Below are 24,558 nucleotides of genomic sequence, written 5' to 3'. Positions count from 1 at the left end.
TATTGTTTCATATGTTGTTATTGAAATACATGTTTTCGACTACTTCTTGTGAGTATCAAAATCACTTTTGTAAATAAAAGAAGTAGATTTCTACTTAAATAAAACAAACCTAAAATCTGAATAGGAATACAAATATAATGAGAATGTCTGAAAAGAAAAACGGAACATCGACTTTTTACAATATTTATTAATATTATTACTCATATACATTACAGTTATATTCATTCAATCACGTTCACTAACCACTTAATATTTCACAATAATATCCAAGAATTAGTTATCCGCTGAACTTGATTCTACCGAATGTACGTAAAATAGAAAAATTTATCTTGAAACCATTTACATGAGCGCAAGAGAAGAACTTCGTATCTCATCCTCTTCAATGTTGCGTGTAGAAAAGGAACATTTCAAAATCCTATCTAGTCTTTGCGGTACCTATTGCGAAAAACGGAGACCGTTCGGTAAGTTTTCTTTATCACTCCCTATAGAATTGGAAAATCTCAAAAAGTAACTATTCAACATCTCGGATCGGAGTAAATCTGACATCTGAACCTCGTCGAAGGACAAAGGCACGATTATGCCCTTCGCGCTAGTGGTTGTGATGCACTCAAAATTATCAGCTAATTATTTAAAGTCGTCACATAAGAATACAGTGAAGACCTTCCTTTTGTACAATTCACAACACCACGTCTCCGCAGTATTTCCTTCCGGATTTCCGTGTTTAGCGATTACCTACTCTCAGTCGTGAACATCACGACAGCAGCTACCTTTATCTATAATATTCTCTCAACACGATGCATGCCACGGTAAAGTTTTAACTTTACATTTAAAGTTATAAACATTTTTAATGAAATCAATAAATATTTTAAGACGCTCGGTTAAAAGAACTTGTAGCGCTTACTTGTGTAGTGAATTTCTGAGACCCTGGGAGTAACTACACTTATAAAACAAACACCTCTGTATTTCAAAGCCAGTTCTATTCAGGAAAACAGTATTTCTACATCATCCATATCTGAGAGAGAAAACTCGTCCGAAAGATCGTTGAGATCGCCGTTCGGATCAAATTCAGAGCCATCGTCCGCAGAATCGTCGCCATCGCCGCTCTCATCATCTTCGTCGTTATCGTCCCCGTCGTTTTGCTCGTTATCATCTCTGTTGTCTTCGCCGCCTGCGTCGGCATTATCTGGATCTGTTTCAAAATTTAAATTAGCCTTCCGAACTCCGTCACCACCCAAGGATTCACCACTCGACTTTTGAGTGTACACCAGATTTTAAATATTTCAACAGATTTCAAGGATTTCAAAAGATTTCAAAATAATTTAAAAAGACTTCAGAAATATTTCAAGGATTACAACAAATTTCAAAAGAATTCGCATATTTCAAAGATTTCACGAATATTTGAAAGAACTCGAAGACTTCAAATGGTTTCACAAAGATTTATCCAAGATTTCAGAAATATTTCAAGCATTTCAAGAAGCCTTGCGGGTGAAACTATGCTAAAGTAGGTCACAAAACATGTATAAATGTTATATATAATTCATAGTAATTTATTGAGAATAGCAATTTACGCTTTGTAAAGACATGACTATTTATTTCATTCTGCTCAAAAACTGTCGATAAAATCCATTATTTAGTTGCTTGTAATGCTTTTAAGAAAGAATCTCGAGGTAACTTCCACAATCTTTTCAATTTCCTAATGGTTCATCGCTCCTGGTAGAAACATTAGAGCCGAAAGCACACTCATTTATGTATAATTAAAAAATACCACATTCTGTCTTCCGAATAGAATCATTTTAACGCTGAATAGTACAGCAAATTGTTAAACATTTTAATATGAAAGTCATATCGTTGGTTACAATGCTCAAAATCAGTTTTTTTTATCTCTCACATTTATTTACTTTTATATATGGATAAAACGACTTCGAATTGTGGTTAAAGTTTTAGGAACGTTTGCACATTCCAATAAATTCAAGTGACCTACTCTCAAAAATGACCTACTGTCGCATAATTTCCCCTTCGCCAGATTTACAGCGTTATCAACTCTTAGCTCACTAACAGAACTACACTTGAAGTATTCCACAAACGAGGACTTTACATTCGAATCGAACTTTAATTATCCTCTGTGTTGATTAGAATTTAAACAAACAAAATAGGTTATGAAATGCATTTTATTCCGCGTGAGTCATCAGATAAAAATACAATTTTTAATACACTTTTCTACTTAACATTTACCTATTAAATATGCATATATTTAGTAATACTTTGCTAGCAAAGTAATCAAATATTTTTAATTATTTTGCCTCTGAGAGATTAGAACTGTTTCAGTCTTCTGTTTCTTCACTTATTATAAAAATGACCTTCAACCAGTAAAAAATTGAAATATAAAGCTGGGCTCACCATCGCCATTATTGTCATCTGATGCAGAGTTCGACCCGTCGTCGTCACTTGCATCGAGATCATCTTCATCGTCGTCCTCTTCTGCTTCATCCTCATCATCCCTTCGTCTACCGACGTCATATAGTCTCACGCAGGATTCTTGTATGCTGTCGAATTCTCCTAGGTTCTCAACAACCGCGATTTGCGTGTCGAATTTGTTGCATGCCAATCCATAAATGCCCCTTTTAACATCGTAAGTCGCTATAAAAAAGAAAATAATTCCATTTTCACATTAAATTTTCATTCACATTAAATTTTTTTATTAATAAACTTATATATATACAACTCATGCAGGTATCCGATTGACTAGAATGTCTCTTAAAAAGTCACGCAAGTGACACAAGTCATACGAAATTTCGAAAAATGTATTTCCTTAGGAATACAGAGTAAAACTTTCACACAGAGAATTTGAATTAATTAATTAATTAATTATTAAACAAGAAAATTAAATCAAAACGTTATATGCTAGAAAAAAAAATATTTAGCAACTTTATAGCATAAAATCTTATGATTTGTAAACTCTTGTAAAGAAACTCTGTATTATATTAATAATTTTGCATTCTATGGAGGAATTTTAAATTTATAAAAGATTTTATTATGTAAATTATAAACATAATTTATAGAAGCGCTATTTTGATATTTTACTGTCATTTGAAGAAAGTTTAAATCAGAATTTGGAATTCAATTTCTTATACAAGGGTTACTATTGAATTATGATTTCCAATTGCAGATCTTTTGCAGGTTTTTTCAAATGCAATTGAAAAAACATTCTAAATCTTACGTTGAAAACTCTATTCCAGACAAATTAGAAACTTTTAGCGAAATAACAGTATATAATTCAATAAGAAGAATCACATAAAATGAAACTAATTCAACTCTGATTTGAAATATTTTTAAAGATAAAGGAATGATTTGACAATTATTTCATACTTCACTAATATTTCAATAAAATTAATCAATTTCCGGGTGTCTAATCAAATCCTGGAAGAAAATTCGCTGAAAATTTCAGGTTTTTTCCAGGTATCTCAAGTTTTTCCAGGTATAATTTTTCACAGTACGGACCCGTTCAAATATTTCTTTTTTTTAATAATGAACTCGGAATATGTATAAAGTTTCGCGAGTTTATAATGAATAATTTTTTTTCTTCAGTTTGTAAGGATTCATTTAATGCTTCATTTCGAAAGCGTTGACAACTAATATTACAAGATAGTCTCAAATATATAAGCACAAACAATTAATTAAATAATTAAGTAATACTAAAAAAAAAAACAATTCATGTCTTAAGTTTGTCTCTAAAGTACCAAATAGTTGAATTTCAAATAAAAAAGTTCAATTTTCAAGCAAATAGTTGAATTTTGAACTAAAGAAATCAATTTTCAACAAAAAATGGAATAGTTAAATTTGCAGCTAAAAATAATTAATTTTCCACCAGGAGAAGCAAATTTTCAAACAAACTGATGAATTTTCAATTAAAATGATAAACCTTTATCTGTAGCAGATCAATTTTAAATAAAAAAGATGCATTTTTATCAAATAAGTTTAACATCCAACCAAGTAGTTTTATTTTCAGCTAAAAGATCAATTATTAAATAAAATGTTGAATAGTTAACTGGAATGCATTAATTTTCAACGAGAAAAATGAATTTTCAACAAAATAGTTGTATTTCAAACTAAAAATATCAATTTTTAATTACCAATTAAATAGTTTTAAATCAAATTTACAAAAAAGTTAAAATTTTCAATCAAAGAGATGAATTTTCAACTATAATGATGAATCTCCAACTGAAATAATGAACCATTAACAGGAATAATTGAAATAAAAAAAAAGAATTTTCAGTAAAATAGTTGAATTTTTAACTAAAAAATATCAATTTTAAACCAAAAAGAAGAAATTTCAAACAAGGAAATTAATTTCTAACAAAACTAAGATTTTTTATCTGAAAAAGATAATTTTTCAAACAAAAATTGGATAGTTAAATTTTCAGTAAAGAAAATGTAAGCTAGAGATGAATGTTTCACTAAAGTGATAGAATATTTAACTGAATAATTACATTCTTTGTTTTAAAAAAATGATTAAAAAAATCAACAAAACGGTTAGTTTTAACTATAATAATTAAATTTTTAGGAAAAAAATAAATTTTCATTCAAGGAAATACCAAATTTTCAACAAAGCAGCTCAGTTTTCCACGAAACAGATTATTTTTCAATTAAAATGATGAACCTTCAATAACAAAAATTACTTTTAACAAAAGGGTTTCACTTTTAACCAATTAATAAAATGTTGGTTAAACATTTTTTAATTCTGAACGAAAAATGTTGCAGTTGATATTCCCTTCAGTAAATTTTAATTTTTAATCAAAAACCGTTTAATTCATTCAAAAAATACAAGTTTTCAACATGAGTTGAATTTTTAACAATGAAAGATTTTTTTGCCAGAGGAGAGAAAATATTGTCAACAAACTGGTAAATTTCCAACAAAATACGTGCAATTTCAACGACTACCTTGAATTTTTAACTAAAAACGGTCAAGTTTATAACCAAAAAAATAAGTTAAATTTTAAGTTAAAAAAAATAATTACAAAAAAATTTGAAAAAAATTGTCCCTGACTTTTCCAGGTTTCTCGAGGTTATAAAAATTCCCTGACAAATCCACATTTTCCACGTTCGGTAAACACCATGAATTTCTTACAAACACGATAAAGCATTTTTTATTGTTCGTGTCCTGATTAAAGAAACTGTGAGTAAAAATTTTAAAACATTTTGGATATTCATTTCAGTATAATGAAATGAAAAATCCCGGTCACTGAATCAATTTCCCGATCATTTCCCGGTTAACGAAATTCCCGATTTATATTGAAATATTGTTAAATTTAGAACGTATTTATTTTTAAATTGTAAAATTGCAAGATTTTTCATGTTCAGTGATCCCAATTTGATATGAGTAATTAATTTCTTACCGCTATTCGATAAAAAATATATCGAAAGTTAAGGCTTTCATTGAAAATTATACTTTGAAATGGTAGGATTAAAATATAATTTTTTTCCTGTTTAATAATCGAATTTGCAGAAATTCGATTTCGGACGTTTTCAACATTAAAATGTTCAAATAACAAGTTTAGAAAATTAAAAAGGTATATTATTAACCCTCTGATGGCGCACATTTCTGGCGCCTCGTTCTTGACACACTGGATGTGTAGCCACCCATAATTTTTTTCAGAGATAAAAACTATTTAAAATACATATTTTTTAACTTTGCCAAGGTGAAATAAAATCTCTAGAATTTCAGGAATACAGCTGGATAAAATTAGAATGGATACTTTAATCAGGCAAAATACAGTAAAAATACAAAAAAGTACACAAATGATCGAGAATGGCAGAAATCGCGTTTTCTAAGGGCATTTACCTAAAATTATGCAAAATTAAAAAAAAGCATAGTGATTCATTAACTGCATACTTCCACCTCTAAGGTGATGTTAGCAGTTTTTATGTCATAAGAATAAAAGCATAATTATTTTTCAATCTGAAAATTGTGAATAGACACCCACAACGCGCTTCAAATGCTTCTAACTCGAATAGATGCCCTACCCCCCCCCCCCTATTTTAGCGGCCCCTACCCCAACTCCCCTCATCATATCTTTTTCACCATTTTCACTTTTATACTACCTCATCGTAGTTCAAAAATGATTTTAAAGGCAATGAGAAGAAATAGTGACGCTAGCGGGCGTCATTGTGAGGCGTGAGGCCGAACTCTGAAACTGAATTAATTTTAAAATAAAGTCTAAAATTAAAAGATCAAAATCTTACCGATGCTGCTGTAATCTAAAGCATCTAAAGTTTTGAATGAGGTGGCATAATGCGATTCATCTTCATTATCCTGATCCATCGAAACAGCGTACATGATACTATTCACTGGGGAAAATATTATCTCCATTTGATCAAGAGTTGGCACAGTCTTAAGAAGATGGAACGTCCTCATATCCCAGACTTCTGTATTTGACACAACTTCTGTACCATTTGGGTGAAACACACCGTTCAGTGTTTGATTCAGTTTATCGAACTTGTGTATCTCCTTTCCTGAATTTACGTCCCACAATATTCCATCGCTTAGAACTAACTCGTCGTTCATACTGAACGTCGCTCGGTTTTTGGTATATTGATTCGATATAGAAGGCGTTAGGGTCGTGATAAGTTTTCCACTAGTTATATCGTATATCTGTAAAGGAATCGTTATTCAATAAGCCATATAATCGTCCATGAAAAACAGATATAAAAAATAATATATTTAGGAGGTAATAAATTAAATTACCGTTGCACTTTCACCCTGTGTCCCAATTATCCTGTCTTGTAGCTTTCCAAACTCCACGTAATCTTCATGTTCGAGAGGTAGTTTCATATCAAAAAAGGTGCCAAAGCTCCAAAGTGCAGACATTGGAGTTCGCCACGCAGTTGAGGTCAGCAAAAGGTTACCTTTTTTATTACATTCTATGTGATAAACGTAAGTTTCGTGACATTGATACGATCCTTCCTCTGTTCCCGTGTGGGCATTGAACATTTTTACATCTCCAGTGTAGGTTCCAAGCACGAGGTACTCTTGACATGGCTAAACAAGATTTTATCAATAGGTACTTATTGTGACACCTAAATTGAAAAAAACACGATCCGTGTCTACTTATGTTTACCAACGAAATTTGGGATTGATTCTCAGTTTTTCCATCCGGAAAATATTACATTATTCGAAGATCAGAAATATTAAGTTTTTCATACTAGAACAGAGTTACTACAAAATTTCAATTTTGAAATTCCCTGACTTTCCCTGATCAATTTTTCACTTTTCCCAACTTCTAAATTATTTTAAGGTATAAAAACAACCTTACAACTAGGGGATCAATTATGTTAATGCAAAAAAGATTGCTTTTACATCATTCATACCAAGTTTTATAAACTTCAACTTCAATTTATCGAAAATTCTTTGACTCTTTCAGGTTTTCCCTGACTTTCCAGAATTCCCATACAGATAGAGTTTACTCACAAATATTTTGCGCTATACCTATATTTGATGATTTTTTAACTCTTTTATAAAAAACTATCAAAATTTAATTCCTAAAATACAGCGTAATTGTCTATTTTAATATTTTATTACATTCTCATAAGAGAAGGTATTAGATTTGTGAAAAATTTGATCCCCTAGTTTTTTTATGATACTTAGACCTACAAAATTGAAGCGGTAAAAATGCAGCATTCTAGCTTTAAAGTCTAAAAAATGAACAATTAAAAAATAAAAGGCTCCAAATTTACCATTTTAATTTAAACACGATCACAATTATAAGATTAAAATAAAATCATTCGTCATCAAATGAAAATTGAAATTCTGTAACCATGAAGTGTTTGCAATTTAAAAAATGTTCAATTAAGCATTATGAATACAACCATTTTAGACTAAACGATTAGATTTATATTGAAATCAATTATTTATTTTAGATTTTAATCAAGTGTCCAAAAGTGAATAATTTGCAATTGAAAATTTTGAATTAAAAACTCTTAAAGCTGAATAATTTCGAATTAAACATGTCCAAAATTAAATAATTTTAAATTAAGAGTGTCAAACATTAAACAATTTTAAATTCAAAGCGATCAATGTTAGAAGTAGTTACATTTTTGAATACAAATCGTGAATTTTAATGCTCTCATCGAAAAAAATCCAAGTTGAATTTAAATAATTAAACTGAAAAATCTAGTCACATACACACTAATGGCTTTATAGATAAAATAATATTCTGGAGTTTTACTTCTTTTAAATTGCTGCATGCATCTGCCTTAAATTGAAATTGCTACATTTTAAGTATTTTACTTTTTTAAATTGAAAGAGTTTTAAAAGTAGCACTTTAATATTAGTAAATGTTTTGTAGTCAAATGCAAGCTTTAATTTAGTGATTTCTATACGTCTTTCTTTCTGGAGAAATAAGGTAAAAGACTGCGAAGTTTGAGAGCTGTGAAATACTAATTATCGATTTTACATTCAATTATAATTTGAAAAAGATCAGTCCGAGCAGAGTTCGGTAAGCGATCTGCCCTTTGAAGGAAACATTTTTTCTTACATACGTACTGGTTGAAACTACATGCATGAAAGGTTTTTGAGTTCGTTGACCACAAATTTGGAATCAAATTTAGAAAAATGTCAAGATAAAAGATGGCGGATCCAATATGGTGGCCAAACAAAATCGGTCCAGTGGCTTCAAAATGTGTCCTCAGGGTTTTTTTTGGCTGCTGATTGCATATCTGAAGTCAAAATTCCAAAATTCAAAATAGCGGATACAATATTTATAAATTTTTTGTCCGTCATATTGGATTCGTCAATTTAAGTTTTAGAATTTTGACTTCATAGTCGTAATCAACAACCCAAATAATTTGTACTATTGTTGATGAGTCACAATTACATTTAGTGTGTAAAAAAGCTGTATTTTTTAACTTTGTTTTGTTAGAAAAATCAATTCCGTTAATAAATCAAATGTTATCAAGGTTTTTTAATTTTAAATGAAGTTTTAAAATACTTTTAACTTGCTTTTTGTTCTTATAATTTGTTAAAAACGATGTGAAAAATATTTATAAACGAAGTCATAAAGGGTTAAGTAAGGATTTACTAGGCGTAGGCTCAAATTAAAAAAAAAATAATTTTTCTTATTATTAAACCACTGATACCAAAAAATGTAAGAAAGCATATTTTATTTTGTATCTTAATTTGTATCTTAACCCTACATGCCAAGAACTTCAATTTGTGTCTTCCCGGAAAAAAAACGAATTAAAATCATTTCTACGCTCAGCAAAATCTCAGGGTCGTAGCATTAACTTTTAAACTAAAATCAAATGCTTATTTAATATCTAAGGTCGTGTCACTTTAAAATAAATTGAAAAAATCTGAATTTTTCTTACAGAAAACGTGCAGCAGGTGAATGTTCCTTCGACGTCTGTAGGCCGGAAAGTTTTGACAGGGCAGAATCGACTGTAAATATGTCTTCTGTCCAGTCTCCTTCCATCCATTCCCAGAGGTCGTCTCGAGAGTCTCATCGACACATTCAGAGGAGTGGAATTTTTCGTACAAGGATCTGGACACTTGTGAGGTCTATGAACACAATAAATTTTCTTAAAATTTGAACTGTTCAAAGTTAAAAAAAAGCAACCTTTGAATTCGTAACAATTTAGACCAATATTTTTCAGCTTTAAATACAATATTAATTTGCAGATAATATACTTACTCGAAAAGATTAAATTGTGGACACGTAACCATGGGATTTTTGCACAAAGCGTGTTGATTCGTTAAGTATTCCGTGATTATAGAATCTAAAGTAACAGTAGCCAAATTCGAGGTCGCAACACCTGGTCCACCTCCACCTGGATCTCTCGAGATCTGCTTTTGCAAAGATCTGGACGAAGTCGACTGAATTTGTGCAACGGACTGACAATTCGTCGGACCTGCTGGCAACTGTTGTTTTTCGGTTTGATTCAGTTTCCTGTGATGAAATAATTCACTCTTTTCACTCGTAATACTAAACCAAATCAATGCGATTAGTCTTGTGCTTATTAGATATGTTATTCATGCAGCTCGTGAATCTTTAGAACAATTTGTACCCCCCAAATGAAAATCGAGTACCAAGCGTTACATTCAACTTAATTCAGATTCGAGTCCAATAAAAAGCAAAATGGGTAAAGGAAATGTTGGACTTTCAATTAAAACGCTTCAATGAACATATTTAATGGAGCGCACACTCAAAAACTATGCAGAATCAATCAAATTACTTCTTAGAAATTTCTTCTTTTTTCATACGTCTATTACAAAGTAAATTAATTACACCCGTATCACGAAAAATTAAAAACTAAATGAAATAATAAAACTGTCAGGTGAGTGTCCGTAATCTCGACGCCAATTTTCTGGCCTTTTATCTAGTTTGATTTAATTGTAATAGCTCCAGGTGTTGACAAATCGACTTTTGAGTGAACACCAAATTACAAGATTTCAAAGATTTTGCGAAGAATTTGAAGGTTTCAAATTATTTCACAGAGTTCAAAATATATCATGTGAAGATTTCAAAAAATCTCATAAAGATTTCGAAAATTTCACAAAAACACCAAATTTCTAGTGTGATTGCACTCTTCATAATTGAGGTTGATACTATAAAATGTTAAAAGTAAATGGTTATTGCCATTACTATTAAATGTTATTTTTAACTCAGTATCAGCATTATAGGGACTTTTGCGGTTACTGGGACATCTACGCTGCCATGCAAACCAGAAACCACGAATCTGCACTTTAGACGATTAGGAGCGAAAGCAAAGAATCGTATCTGGGCTGAGATACGATTTTTTATTTTTTCGTGAACACTTAATGTTATTTACGTACGAATTAAGTAAATAAGGAAGGATACTTGTTTAAAAACGCGATTTAATAAAAAAAAAAATAGTTTTTCAATTTCGTATCCTATAACTTGAAGGAATTTGAATAAAAGAATTTAGGCTAAGTTGCTAGAGTCTTTGTTTTAATTACTTGAGTTTTTGAAATTCACTTTAGTCTCAGATAATCAAAATATTAAAATTAATGGAATAAGTAACATTGTAATACCTGTCATTCCGACATCATAACAATGCAAATCAGTCGTTTCTTGTCTACAGGGCAATACAATCTCTTTATAAAGAAATGCTTAGAGCCAAATATTTGTTAGGTTATTCGATCATAATACTATTTGGTTTAATATCTAAACAAGCATCTAGAAATCTACAAATTAATAACAAAATACTAGAAAAAAACTCTACTCCGAGTAAGGAAAGAAGATACTTACTTTTGATTAATTTGTAGTTTTATCGGTTGACTAAGATTATTCGTTACGGGACTCTGGATTAAAGAATCTGCTAGTTTTATCCGAATTGGATTCGGTGAGGGGGTTGCATTTGTACAGGCATTCGGGTGATTGATAAAGCGAGAAGTTCCAGAGGTGGGAGTTACACTGGACCTAGGAGTCGTTTCTCTTGCTCCACATCTGCTTGTGTTGTAGAGATTGGCTGGAGCACCAGGCGAAAATCCCACTCTCGGCTGAAAGATAAAAAGAAGCAAACAAGATTAATCCAAATTCACTTACAAACCCTTTACAAATTTTTTATAGATTTAAAACATTTTTAAATAATTGAGAATGGCAAGTTGATTAAGTCCATTCCATTTTTTCCACCTTCCTAGTTTGAAAATATTTTCTTTTGCGTTTGCAAATATTGAAAGTATAGCTCATAAAGACCATTAGTTTCTATAATTTCCTCAGAATTTTCTGCATTGAATACTATCACAGAAAACGCATGTTGCTTTTCCTATAAAATTCCATTTTTGAACTTTACCGAGTTGTCATTCTCAGCGACTCATTTATATATTTGTAGAAACTAACCCCCATGGGAGCAGGACTTCTGTAATGGAAAGGCTGATATGTAGTGACTGCTTTCATAACAGCGGGTGAATCTAGATTCGCCTCTCTTTGAAGTGAACCAGCAGTTTCCGATAAACCCTTTGAAACCAGGTGCTGATGTATTAGCTGATTCAATTGCTGTTCGTTGTACTGTATTCTCGTTTGAGCAACGACATTCGCCTGAAAATCAAAGGAATATAATTAAAATAAAAACCAAATTTTTTAACAAGATAAAGATGGCTACTCAAATCTTTCAAAATAATTCAAATGTATTTTAAACTTACGTTCTTCTTAACTAGAAGTTATCCGATTTAAATTATTTTTTATTTTGGTGCGTTCGCAACGAGTATAAACTTCAAGTCCCCCCACCCCCATCATGCTTTTTCCATTGTTCTTAACATAGAGAATGATACTTTCACAACCCCCCCCCCCCCCCCCCCCCCCCCCCCCCCCTACACACTCTTTAACGTATCACGAATTTTGTAAATTACCTCTAACTGAAAGAAAGAGGACTAATCAGGACGAATCTTGGGTCCAAAAAGCGTCGCACTTTTTTGCGTGAATATTTTTATATTATAGTTGGAGTTTAAGAGCTTTCCAAATCACTTTGAGGCCGAAGAAAACCTTACGTTGAGGAAAATGAAAATTATGGACCTTCTAAGTACCATATGAGTAATGTACAGTGAGACAAAATGATACAAAAAATGTTTAAAATACAATTTAGACTAAAATTTTCGAACAATTTAAGTTTTTTTTTAATTCAAGATAGATAATTTTTCAAGAGATTTGTCATTGTATTGTGATAAACAATGGTAGGATAGTTTTTAATATTTTTCGATATTTTAAGCGATTTTTGTATTTAATTGAATTTCAAATAATAATTAATTATCAAACAAAATATATACATAAATTTAATTTCTTAATGTAATTAAAAATTTCATAAAGAAAATCGAAGTTCAAGCAATTTTTAAAAGTAACTCGTGCTATGTTTTTACAAGTGCTTGGTTGGCTTGTATAGACAAATTCGTAGTCCCGAATTGTAAATGGCAATCCAGAAAGGCACGCTTCAAATTAAAGTGTGTCAAACTCTTAAAAATTGCACAATCTGTGAATCTGTTTATAACATTCGCAGTTGTCATTAAATATCAATGCATTTTACTGAGTTATCACTAGCAAGCCGTACAAAGTACTTTTGACGAAAAAAACAATTTGTTAACAACAATAAGAAAATAATTTTTTTATTTTGTAATGTTTTATTATTATTTTAAATTAAATAAGAGAGAATAACTACTTAATCAACATTGAAAAACATGAAAAAATCTCCTACTATTTTGTTGCATCCATATTTTAAAATGATCAATTTCTACCAAACTTATGATTAAATAAACAAAACAAAAAACATTTTTTTTTATCTATGACGACAAACTGTTTTAAAGGATGAATTTTCTGCATATTGAATTAGAATACTTGTATTTTTAACGGAAAAGAAGAATTTTTAAATAAGTAAATTAACTTTCAAAGAGAAAATTAATTTCTACGACAATAAATCGACTTTTTAATAAAATAGTTAAATTTTCAGTTTGAGAAATAAATTTTATACCAAAATGAAGAATTTTCAACTAAAATGACGAATCTCCAATTTAAGTAGATAGATTTTATACCTACAAAAAAGATAGATTTTTATTCATATAGATTAATTTTCTAAAAAAAAGACGAATTTTCCACAAAGTACACAAATTTTCAAAAAAATAAAGGAATAGTTAAATTTTTAGTAAAAAAAAAAGATTTTTAACAAAGCAGTTACATTTTCAAAAAAAGGTGAATTTTTTATTAAAATTATGAATCTTCACATAACAAATTAATTTTTAATAAAATTTTAACATTAAATTTTTAAACATTAACTTTAAATAAAGTGTTTAACATTTAACCGCAAGAAGTTGAATTTTTAACTAAAAAAAGGATACATTCGTAATGAACAAGGTAACTAAATTTTCTATTATTATTCAGAAAAATTTTTAAACTACTTGAAGTAGTTTCTTTTTTTTTTTATTAAGAAGAGGGAACTTTAAATTGCGACAAATTCTGAATTGGAACAGGGATTTTTTAAACTTCTTTCTTCTAAATCAGAATTATACTTCTTCAGAAAAATTCTCCACGACTTTAGATACAGAACAAATCACTTTAGTAAATTTCCAAAAATTATTCGAATAATGAAAACTTGAATTTTACTACGATCAGAAGTAAATATCCTGTTATTTAAATGAAATTCCCGGTCTTTTCAAGGTTTTTTCTGGTCAATGAAATTTCCGGTTTCCCGGTTAAGTCGCTACCCTGTTATACTATCTTTTTGTCTTTATAATACCTCAAACTATTTAAGGAGGTACCATCTCTACAAGAATTTTCTTAACCATTTCAACCAAACTTTCACGATATCTAAATATGATCACCAAAAGTACTCAGTTAAAATCTCAGAAGCCTAGGGTACTTTATAAATAAGTAATTAACTTTCTTCATTTCGTCATATTTAACATTGCGTCTTGTGAGAGATGGCGTTTTTGAGCTCTTTACTGAGTGATATATAAGTAACCACCATTAGGATATTATTGATAATTATTTTAATGAAAAACAAGTATTTCAAAATTGAGGTGCAAAAATAATATTAACCATTTGGTTCCTGCATATACATGAAAAAAAAAAAATTAATCACGAAACTTGCGCTTCTGAACGTTGACTATCGCAATCTGGTAACATCGCGAGGCGCGATCAATGTAGATCTCAGTCAGCCGTTGATTCATGTCGCCGGCAACATGATCAATATGTTGCCAAATTTTAACTCAGTAAGTCATACGAGTGTAGGTACTAGGTGTTACGACTGGGTAGTCGACTGATCTCGACAGTAACGATGGTTCCTCCTTAATATCGTTTAATTAGAAATAGTATGATTTTAAACAATTTTAATTTTTAACCAATAAATCTGCAATGTTTCAATTCTAAATTATAATTTTTTGAGAGCTAAAAACTTAAAATTGATTAAATTGTAAAGGGTTTCATGTTAAATTATACACTAGGTTTATATCAAATAATTTACTGTGTGATTAAAAAAAAATTAATAAAAAGTGGAAAAAGTAACAGAATGACAGGTTTAAACATTTTAAAATGTTTGAAACTTTGACTTAGAACAGAAAATTTTAAACCGAGAGTTAAAAATTGAGTAAGTTTAAATTTAAAGTGATTATAACTTAGTACAATATAAAATTTGAATCATAACAATTTCAAAGAATTTCAAAACAAATTTATAATATCAAAATTTTAAACTTTAAACGCATCTTTTTTAATTCTGTCAAAATGAAAAATCTCTTTAAATATAAAATATTATTAAATACGAATAATATAGAAAAACTCACTCTGTGCAAGCTGACCAGCGAAATTTCATATTCAGCTCCTGTTGGCTTCGCCTTTCCAGAAACGCGTTCCATCAACTCCAAGGCGTACTTCTGGAACATTACATGCTCCTGTCTCTTTTCCTGAAGTATTGGGTCTTTCATTAGAGCCTGAATTTGACCGTCGGTAAACATTGGCAATTTACTAATAATTTGCCTGACTTTTTCACTTCGTGCAAGTCCAGCAAGTGCTCGACAAGCAAGAGCACGAATACTGTCCGCGTCTGTAATTGGCGTTTTGACCATCATTAACTGGAGCAAAACCTGTAGAAAATCACAAATTCACGCTCAGTATCCTTGATTTAATTATCGTTTTATCATCCTTCCGAATATGTTTAAAATAAATACCATTATTCCATTGTTCGATCTCACGCTTTCCCAAACTTTCTGAATGAGTTCTTCGCTATTGTGTATGTTGGCTTTCTTTTTGGCTGATCCTGTTACTGAATACCTCGCTACATTCCCGCCAACCTTTAGAAAAAATAATACAATTTCTTTATATAAAATTTAATTGGGAAAATCTACTTGTTATCAATTAGACAGTTTCTCAAAGATATTGTTTTTATTATAGTTACTTTTTTAAATACATTTTTTAATTGATCTTTCTCATGCTCTACTAATTATGGATTTAAACTATTGAAACCAACCCTATTTATTGGTGCACAAACACAATTTACGACGGCCCTGAGCGCCGCCCTTTGAACATCAGCGTCTGCGATAATTTCACACTCTGCTGCTGCCAACAACAAATTGATTGCCATTGTCATAGACATGTCCGGCATGTCTACTCTTTCACACAGCAACAACATGACCTTTGGTACTACAGAGCAAATCGCGATCACATCTAGACACGATCGAACTGTCTCTGCACTCGACGTTGTATGAACACTGCAGATGAAAACGAAGTTTCAAATTAATCTAAGTTTCCGATGTTAATTATTAAATTATTAAGCATAACGTAAAAACTAGTTATTATTTTCTCTTTGTAAACATAATTCAAGCTTTTGATGTTCAATTCTCAATTACAATTATTATATGTACTTTATTTTTATTTTATTTAAGTGAATTGTTGTGCTACTCACCGTCCACTGTAATTCCATTCTCGTGCGAATGCAATTATTTGCAAGAGGAGAGTAATGCCGCCAAGACGATGGAGTTCTTCTACTGGTGGCCACATTACTCTGAGAGACATTAATTCTTGCAAAATTTCTACTTTTGTTTGGACTTCTTCACTGCTCAATTTACACGCCTGCAAAAATTCGAACCATTTTTTATTTAATAATTTATTAAAAGTGTCTTCTGTATATTTAACTTTCAATCAATGGCTTCAAATAGTTTTTAACTTCAGTTTAAACAAAATATTCAATGTTAAGAAACAATCGAATTGAGAAATTATGTGACATGTCTATTAATTAGATTTTCAATAAGTGAAAATTTAAATTTGAAAGATTCAATATACAAATATTACAAATCTAAAACATAAAAACATTTCAGTGTTGAAATGTTGTCACAGGCTTATACTGCCCAACATGTCGAAGGCATTTTTGGTTAGAGATGGATTTTTATTTGATCATTTTTGCACGGGGCTGTCCCGGTATATATCATCAGTCACGGACGCATTTTTATAATGCAATCAAGTGATCTGAAGAAAGCAGTCTGCCCAGACATATTGGACAAAGCCTGGTTTTTACCCCATCATTGACGGACTGGGTTGCAGTCAAGTACACGATGGGGGGGACCTACAGCTTAAGGTGGGTTCCGAACCACCAGAATCTCGGTAAAGGTACATTGAAAAATTTCCAGAGGTACCGGCTCAGGGATCGAACCCCGGACCTCTGAGGTGAAGTCCGAGGGTCTAACCAACTTTTCAGGGGTACCAAAATTTCAGGGATAACGTACAATCAAATTTCTAAATAAGTCAAATTATATCGCATATCAGTAAGACAGGTGAGGGTTTTACCTTATATGGAGGAATGGAAGGCTGCCATGTATCACGTTCTGTTCTGGCATTTTCAGCTCTTTGAAGCTGCTCCGCTTTCAGATACAAATGCGCTTCCATGTATCTTTTCAAAGCGACGGCAACATGCCTGACGATTTGCCTTGAAGCACATTCTTCATCGTCGTTTAGAGTAGGTTCTTCCTCAATATTTAATATTGGAAGTGTAGATATCTAAAAATTATAACAATTATAGTACTAAGCACATGTTATCAAAAATATATTCTGGCTTGTATTCGAAATTATTTTCCAACAATTTTCCAAAAGCAGTTCAGAGTATGGTAAAAAATGTAAGCCATAAATATTAAAACCATTTTTATTCTGAGACCTTCGAATATACTTAGTAAGCACTGAAAACTACACGTTATTTAATTTAAATTATAACTGACCAACCATATTTCAATAAAAATGTCAGCATTATATCAATTTAACTATGAAGTCCTTAGAATTACTTGTACAAAATTATATTGAAAACCTGTAATATTACATAATTTTAATTCAAAGGTTTTAAACCCTTCAAAACAAAATGCAGCAATTTTAAATTCAGAATAATACAAATTCGACCAATTTGAAGGGAAAACGTCAAACACCTAATGAGATCATTATGTTCAAAATTTAAAAGTACACATACATTTTTGAAATACAAAGGATACAAAATCTTTTCGTCTACTAAAACTTTCAATTTAAAATCAAACATTTTTTAAATTAAAAACTGTTTAAAATCAAACGGTTTCACTCTATGCATTTTAAAGTGTTCAATTTGAAACGCTTTCAAATATAAATGGTCTAATTTCGATATTTAACCAATTAAGTGATTCAAATGTTGAACTTTTACTTCAAATTATTCAATTTTGAACGCCAGAAATTCTAAGTTGTTCCATTTTTAATGCTTTCTGTTACAAATCGTCAAATTTTGAAGGTTCGAAAAATTTTTGAAATACCTAAGATAATTTTTTTAAATTTTAATTTGAAACATAGCCATTTTGAACGTTTCTAATTCCGAAATTTAAACTTAATTTAATATTCCATTTGATTAAATTGTTCAATTTTTAACACTTTTAATAGTTATAAAGATAGTTATAGAGATTTAAAGGAAAATATTTTTCTGCAAAAAAAAATACTTTTTTCTCGAATCAGACCAATACGTGTCGCCTAATTTTCTCTACAAAAAAAAAAACCAACATATTTTGTCGTCACAAGATTCTACAATCTACGGCTTGAAATGTGCCCATCTTTTAAAGTTTATAATTTAAAATTGCTCAACTAGCTCAACTATAAAATTTTTCGTTTTGGAATAACCTTTTTTTTATTTAAACTTAAAACCAAAGCATTTTTAAAGCTTTTGAATCTAAAACGCTTATAATTCAAAATTTTTCTAATTGGTAGCTCTTAAAAAATTCAACAACTTGAAATTCGAAGTGGTTAAAATTGTGAAATTTCTAATTAAAAACTAGATATTCCATAAAAAAAATAAAGTGATTTATTTTGCGGTCCCCTTATCCAGCGGCCTGATCATCAAAAGTTTCAAAATTTCAACAAGTCGACTTAGGATTTAAGAAATTAAATTCAGAATAAATAAAAATTTTAATTCCTCTTTAGAGTCCAAAATTAACATGTGATTACGAAATACTAGAAAAATATTTGTTTCTTAAAAAAGAAAAAGAAAACAAGAAGTTAATTTTGGTTTTATAAATTTGAATTAAGACAGTGAAGATTGTGTGTCCAAATTTGATCGTTAGATTTTTTTTAACTATTTCTAATTTCAAAGAATGTCCCATCTTTTTCCATTTTAAACTACGACAGGAACCCCTCGTTTTTCAAAAATTATACAACGACCCTATTACTAGACAATTTTAAAAACCACGAAATAAACTGATAAACCTCAACTCACCACATTAAATAGTTTCCTAAGCCCATCCTGCGCGTCAAATTCCTCAAGAATAACCTTAAACGGAAAGGAGAAGCCAAAGAACATCGTCGCATGACACCTTCCCGAATCGTGACTCCTCTCCAGAAGCCAGAGTGCATATGTGACTAGGTCAGAAATAACATGTTTTGGTAGGAGGCAGACGCGTTCCATCGCATCCTCACAATACGCGAGATAGTACAGACATATAGAAACTCCAGTAGCCGCGACACTAGGTCTCGGCACATCCAACAGTTTCTGCAGACCACCCATGTTCAGAAACTCGATCGAGAACTTCTTATGACACAAAAGAGAAGCCAAGTACTTCAACGCCTCAAACGCGAGTCGACTGTCCTTTGTCTCTCTGACGTTGATGTACTTAAGAATTAACTCCAAAGCGTTTTGCTCAAATACATGCCCCAGAAATTCCTGATACTCTCCCATAGGAGTTAAGTACCTGAGAATGAGCATCTGCCTCGTAGCGAGGGTCGGAGGATGTATCTGAATATTTCCAATCACATAGGATTCCATTTCCGCCCAGGACGAATTCGAATTCCCCTCAACGAGAGTATTTGGAGTACTAATACTCAAAGACCTGGACAAATTACATCGCACTGGAGTCACGACTCCACTTGGCCTCGGTGGCGTTGTAAGATTGTTCAGATTTTTCAGGGGAGTCACTTGGGAGTTGGAAACATTATTAGAAGCTTTTGGGATAGCCAATGGTGGAGACATTATCTCGGGATATGAAATATCAGTCTTTACAGGCGTTGATGGCTCATCGTTGTTCTTCAATTTCTTACTGGGTGGAATTTCGTCGGCGCTTTGTGCACTTTCCTCTTCGTAGGCCTCGCACTCGGATTCCTGAGAAATTGTCGCGACACCTTCTGGAGATTTCAAGACAACACCATTTTCTCGTTTCTTGTCCTTGACTTTCCGTTTCCCCGGGACCCCTTTGTGCTCGAAATCGTGCAGGAGGTTTCGACTCTGGCCAAAGTGAGCGAAAGGTCTCGCATTCACCGCTGCTTGTCTGTCCTCTGTGGCTTTTTCCTGCAACTTGTGCAGCCTCTGGAGCATCAGCGGCACCATCTTGCCGTTTTGTTCGCGAAAACCGGTCGCAATATCCTGAACTTCCATGGCTGCGGCGAGCAGGCCGGTGGCGTAACTCTGGAGGGGCTCCACACTTTTTTCAGCCCAGGAGAAGAGTCTGTGGATTAAAGCCTCCATGTCGGGCTGAAATACTGCGGAAGTTTCGAGACCAGGAAGGATGTCCAGCATCAGACGACATGCTGCTGTGTTTAACTTCCTTACATCTCGTCCAGCGATTCCTGATCGCAGCCAAAAGGTGTCTCTTAGGTAATCATTGATGAGCTGTGAAAAAAAAGAATTTTTATATCAGTACAAAAAGTTGTTACAACTTTTAACCTCGGAAAGAGTTTAGGATTAAAAATGAAACTATGATAATTAGACAAAGTTAAAGTTATTCCAAACAAGGGTGTTTCCTCTAGGCTTACATTTTAAATAAGATTTTATTAAATGTAAGACTGGTAAAAAACGTTAACAGGTTTGCTACAGAAGCTACTGATCCCAGACTAAATTAATAATAATTTCTTATACGGTTATTAATTAATGCAAATGTAAAGGGCTTTTCAATCATTATTGAGTTTTAAACCATTTTCAGTAATAGTAATATGTGCCCGTCCGCGAAGAAAGGAACCTAACGCGCGGTAGCTTCGTTTCACAGTAGGAGCGATTAGAGAGGCGGTCAAAAACAGGAACCCCATAGGAGGCCTTCACTTTGCAATTGAATAACAACTCGAAGTATTTAGGTATAGAAATAATATTTGTTATTGTGAAAGAACAAACCAAAAATACCGATAGGAATACAAAAAATTTATTTTTTCCACATTAGGTCCCCTTCTTAGCGGACGGTTATAACTTAAAAGTCTGGAATTACGTATTATAATCGTATTGAGAGGTTGACCGCTCGCCTTGAAGTGCGCAACAGATTTCAAGATTCCACAAATATTTTAAAGCTCCCAAAAGATTTCTGGGATTTCTAAAAATGTGTAATATCACACAAAGATTTCAAAATATGTAATAAGAAGGTTTGTACACCAGATTTCAAGAGCCATCAACCCCTATATCATAATATTTCTATTAGTGAAAAAATCAATTCCTATGAATTCGGAAATTCAATATTCTCCGTAAAGTACTAAAAGAATTGTTAAGACTTTCAAATATGTGCAACAAACATTCCAGCCACTTTAACAAAATTAATTTTTCGTAATTCCATGACTTTTCCAGGTCTTGTAGCAACCCTGTGTTTTAAGGAATATAAACTCATTCCAACAAAATTTCAAGAAATTCTGAAAGTTTCCTCAACATTTTAGGACACAGATAATCTCTATTTACAAAAAATTATAAATATTAAAATTGCAACATTTTCTTAATGCAACTGTTTCCAAATTTATAGACTTTTGTATTTTAATTATACTCAAACTCGAGTATTAAAATTCTCAAATTGATATTTTAAAATAAAAATGTCAAAATTCGATCTGCAGCCCTTAATAAAAAAAATTATAATTTAAAAAAATTCGAATTATCTAAAAATTAAATTTTGTTTAAAAAATGTGCTCTATATTTTTGGTAACATACCTTTGTCATAAAGTTCTCTTTTCTGAAAAGAACTTTAAGTATGTGACCGAAATTGCATTCTGGATCAGTACGTGACGGATGTCTCTCATCAAATGGATCAGGATCCATTTTTAAATAGTTTTCTGTTTCCAGTTCTATAATTTCGGCTAGTCTTTGTAAAGTTGGAATTGGATCGTAGGTCGGGGCAATGTGATCTTCCTCCCATTGTCTCAAGATCTGAACTACGTCTGTTACTTCTGCAAGTGATTCTGCTGTAGCCATTCTGCAATCTGAAACTGCAACATTAAGCCCTTTTTTATATTCTATACCAATATTTCCATGTGTTTTACAATTAACTAAATACTACTTTTTCCGATGAGAAGATCACCGCATTAAACATGATTGTTTCTGTTAGGTTTTGATTTGAATACGGATACCAAATGTAGTCAAAATTGCACGTGGGGAACGTAATTGTCAATTTGGGAAACAATCTTATTAAATTAAAAGGTTGACAGGCCTCAGTTCTTTTTTTTTTTTTTTTTAATTAAAAATCCACTCTCTTTACAGAAATTGCTTTTGTTTGTGTCTAATCTAATTTTCATGTTCTGAAAATAAAAAAGTACAGGCCTGTCATTTTCATTTGAAGGAAGAATATTACGAAAGGTTAACGACCTCTGATCCAGAGGTTCCCTAGAATTTCTCAAAAGAAAATTTTCGAGAATGTCTCAGCCTTTTTTTGCACAAATTGGGCCTTTCAATTTTTTTTTCAACTTCGCAGAAACCCTGGAACTTTTACAAAATCAAAACATTGAATAAAAAACTGAGAATAGTAATGCAATTTTGATTCTCTAAACTGCACTAACAAAAATAAATAAATAAAAAATATATAACCTTCTAAATGGCAAATTTTTTAATTAAGAAACTTTAAAATTAAAATTGATAGATTTTAATCTTCACAATGAAACAATTTTGAATATGCTGCTTACAAATTATTTCTTATTTGAAAATTATACAAATTGATGATTTCAAACAAGAATTTCACAATTTAAAATTAGAACCGCTTCAACCTTTAAGAATTTTTAATTTCAAGTAATTGAAAATTTCGTAAAATTTCAAGTTACATTTAAAATTACCAGGAAGGTTTGTCTTTCTTAAATTTTTTTTTAAATTTCTTGAATAAGCACTTTAAAAAATGTGTCAAAAGTATAAATGAAAGTGGGGAAATAAGAATAAAGCAATTCCACGATTTTCCCAAAGGCTGGAATGGGACCGGCGGGATAAGGGGAAAAATCCCGATGGGCCGGTGTTTTTTGAGTAGGTTGAGCCGGTTCGACTTGAAGCATTAAAGGATAGACCATTTCATAATCTTTGTTCTCCTTGAGTTTACAGATAGCGGGACGCCCTGTGGGCATTCTTAAGAATTGATTGAAAACTTTCTACGAACTTCCCGAGGAAATCGCATTAGAAGCACAGATCTAGAATTGCATGCAGAATATTTTTGTTAATGTAAGGACTTTTACTTGCGATTAACATGTATTGTTATTTATATATGCCAAAACAATGATCCAGTATTTCAAAAATGTGAATAAACCTACATACACATACAAAACTCGTTGCAGCAAACAAAATAAAATCTTTGTTGTAAAATCGCTACTAATCATATGTAAGTACAGACTCAACGTACATTGTCGATGATATTGTCAAAACAACAGAAAGTTATTGAAATCCTTTTCTGGGACAGCTTTAAGGATAACTCCGCAAAATATCTTTGCAATCATTTACAATTTTGCAACAAAAAAACTAACCTTAACCGTTGACAGTGTCAATGAAAATCATGAAAATAATCACCAAAATTCCGCGATTCACGAAAGAGTACGAGCTTCTCAATAGCAATCAAACATCGAGGAAGGTAAGGAGAGGCAAACAGAGTCCGATAATTATGATAATGAGCTTGTTGTACAGTACGACAACGGTTCGTACAAAAGAGAAGCCATATGCACGAACGTGTCGTACAGAGGCTATCACCGCGCGTATAATATATAGGTTATGTTCGATTCAGGATAAAGGAAATTAAATGCACATGACAGCTCTTGGAGACTTACCTTTATCACCCGGGAGCTGGTAACCAACGTGGGCGAAATTCCGCGGCCGGAATTAACACTTTAAGTCCGCAGTCTTCTCTATTATCACACAAAAATGCGATTCCACACGAAACTCGATACAATCACGCAGTTCTTATTTTTTCACTAATGTCTGCGACTCTGCAAGTTACCACCACCACCACCACGACAACCATTACGGTTCAGAGTTTGAAAGCATGGTCTGATGTCATCCCAATCTGAAATTGCCCGAACAACCTGATTTCTTTCCAGTAACCCGGAAAAGGCAAGTCAAGGTTATCTCGTGTCGTGTCACAAAATTGCTCAAATACTCTAGAAAATTTGGAGCAAATTTCTTTTACGGGTTTTTTGATAACCTTGGCGTTTTTTTAAATGAGATCGGGATTATTTTCCTGATAGGATTCTGAAACTCTTTACGTTTCGCGCTGATGCGCAATCCCACGTTTTGATGGGTACACTCGTTGTTCGTCGTCGACACCGGCGCCAGAGAGGGAGGGGTTGTTTCTACTCAAGGGAACTAATGCGATTCGATTGGTTCAAAATGCGACCCTTTCAGTGATCAACCAATCACGCGATCATAGACTTT

The 24,558-nt window shown here is 31.8% G+C and overlaps 1 protein-coding gene across 3 annotated transcripts; it reads right to left on the bottom strand.

The window, feature by feature from the left end:
- Window positions 1-169: 169 nt before the first annotated feature.
- Window positions 170-24,416, bottom strand: LOC117168851 (protein mahjong). 3 transcript variants are annotated; one of them, XM_033354713.1, is made up of 16 exons: window positions 23,955-24,416; window positions 21,874-22,148; window positions 19,201-20,586; window positions 17,274-17,483; window positions 16,396-16,562; window positions 15,961-16,201; window positions 15,662-15,784; window positions 15,278-15,577; window positions 11,856-12,053; window positions 11,265-11,515; window positions 9,687-9,941; window positions 9,364-9,553; window positions 6,743-7,036; window positions 6,241-6,649; window positions 2,398-2,637; window positions 981-1,189 (listed from the first exon to the last, which is right to left on the bottom strand). In XM_033354713.1, the coding sequence occupies exons 2-16, from the start codon at window positions 22,132-22,134 to the stop codon at window positions 981-983; spliced, it is 4,734 nt and encodes a 1,577-aa protein (XP_033210604.1). In that variant the 5' UTR covers window positions 22,135-22,148; window positions 23,955-24,416. The 3 variants fall into 3 exon arrangements, with proteins under 3 accessions (XP_033210607.1, XP_033210604.1, XP_033210605.1); XM_033354714.1 differs by lacking the exon at window positions 23,955-24,416 and adding an exon at window positions 23,701-23,822; XM_033354716.1 differs by lacking the exon at window positions 23,955-24,416 and having other exon boundaries at window positions 170-1,189; window positions 21,874-22,134.
- Window positions 24,417-24,558: the final 142 nt, after the last annotated feature.

The sequence above is a fragment of the Belonocnema kinseyi genome, chromosome 3, assembly GCF_010883055.1.
Source record: "Belonocnema kinseyi isolate 2016_QV_RU_SX_M_011 chromosome 3, B_treatae_v1, whole genome shotgun sequence".
In the NCBI taxonomy this organism is placed as follows: domain Eukaryota; kingdom Metazoa; phylum Arthropoda; class Insecta; order Hymenoptera; family Cynipidae; genus Belonocnema; species Belonocnema kinseyi.
Note: the sequence above shows the minus strand (reverse complement) of the source record. Positions and strands in the feature narration are given on the sequence as shown.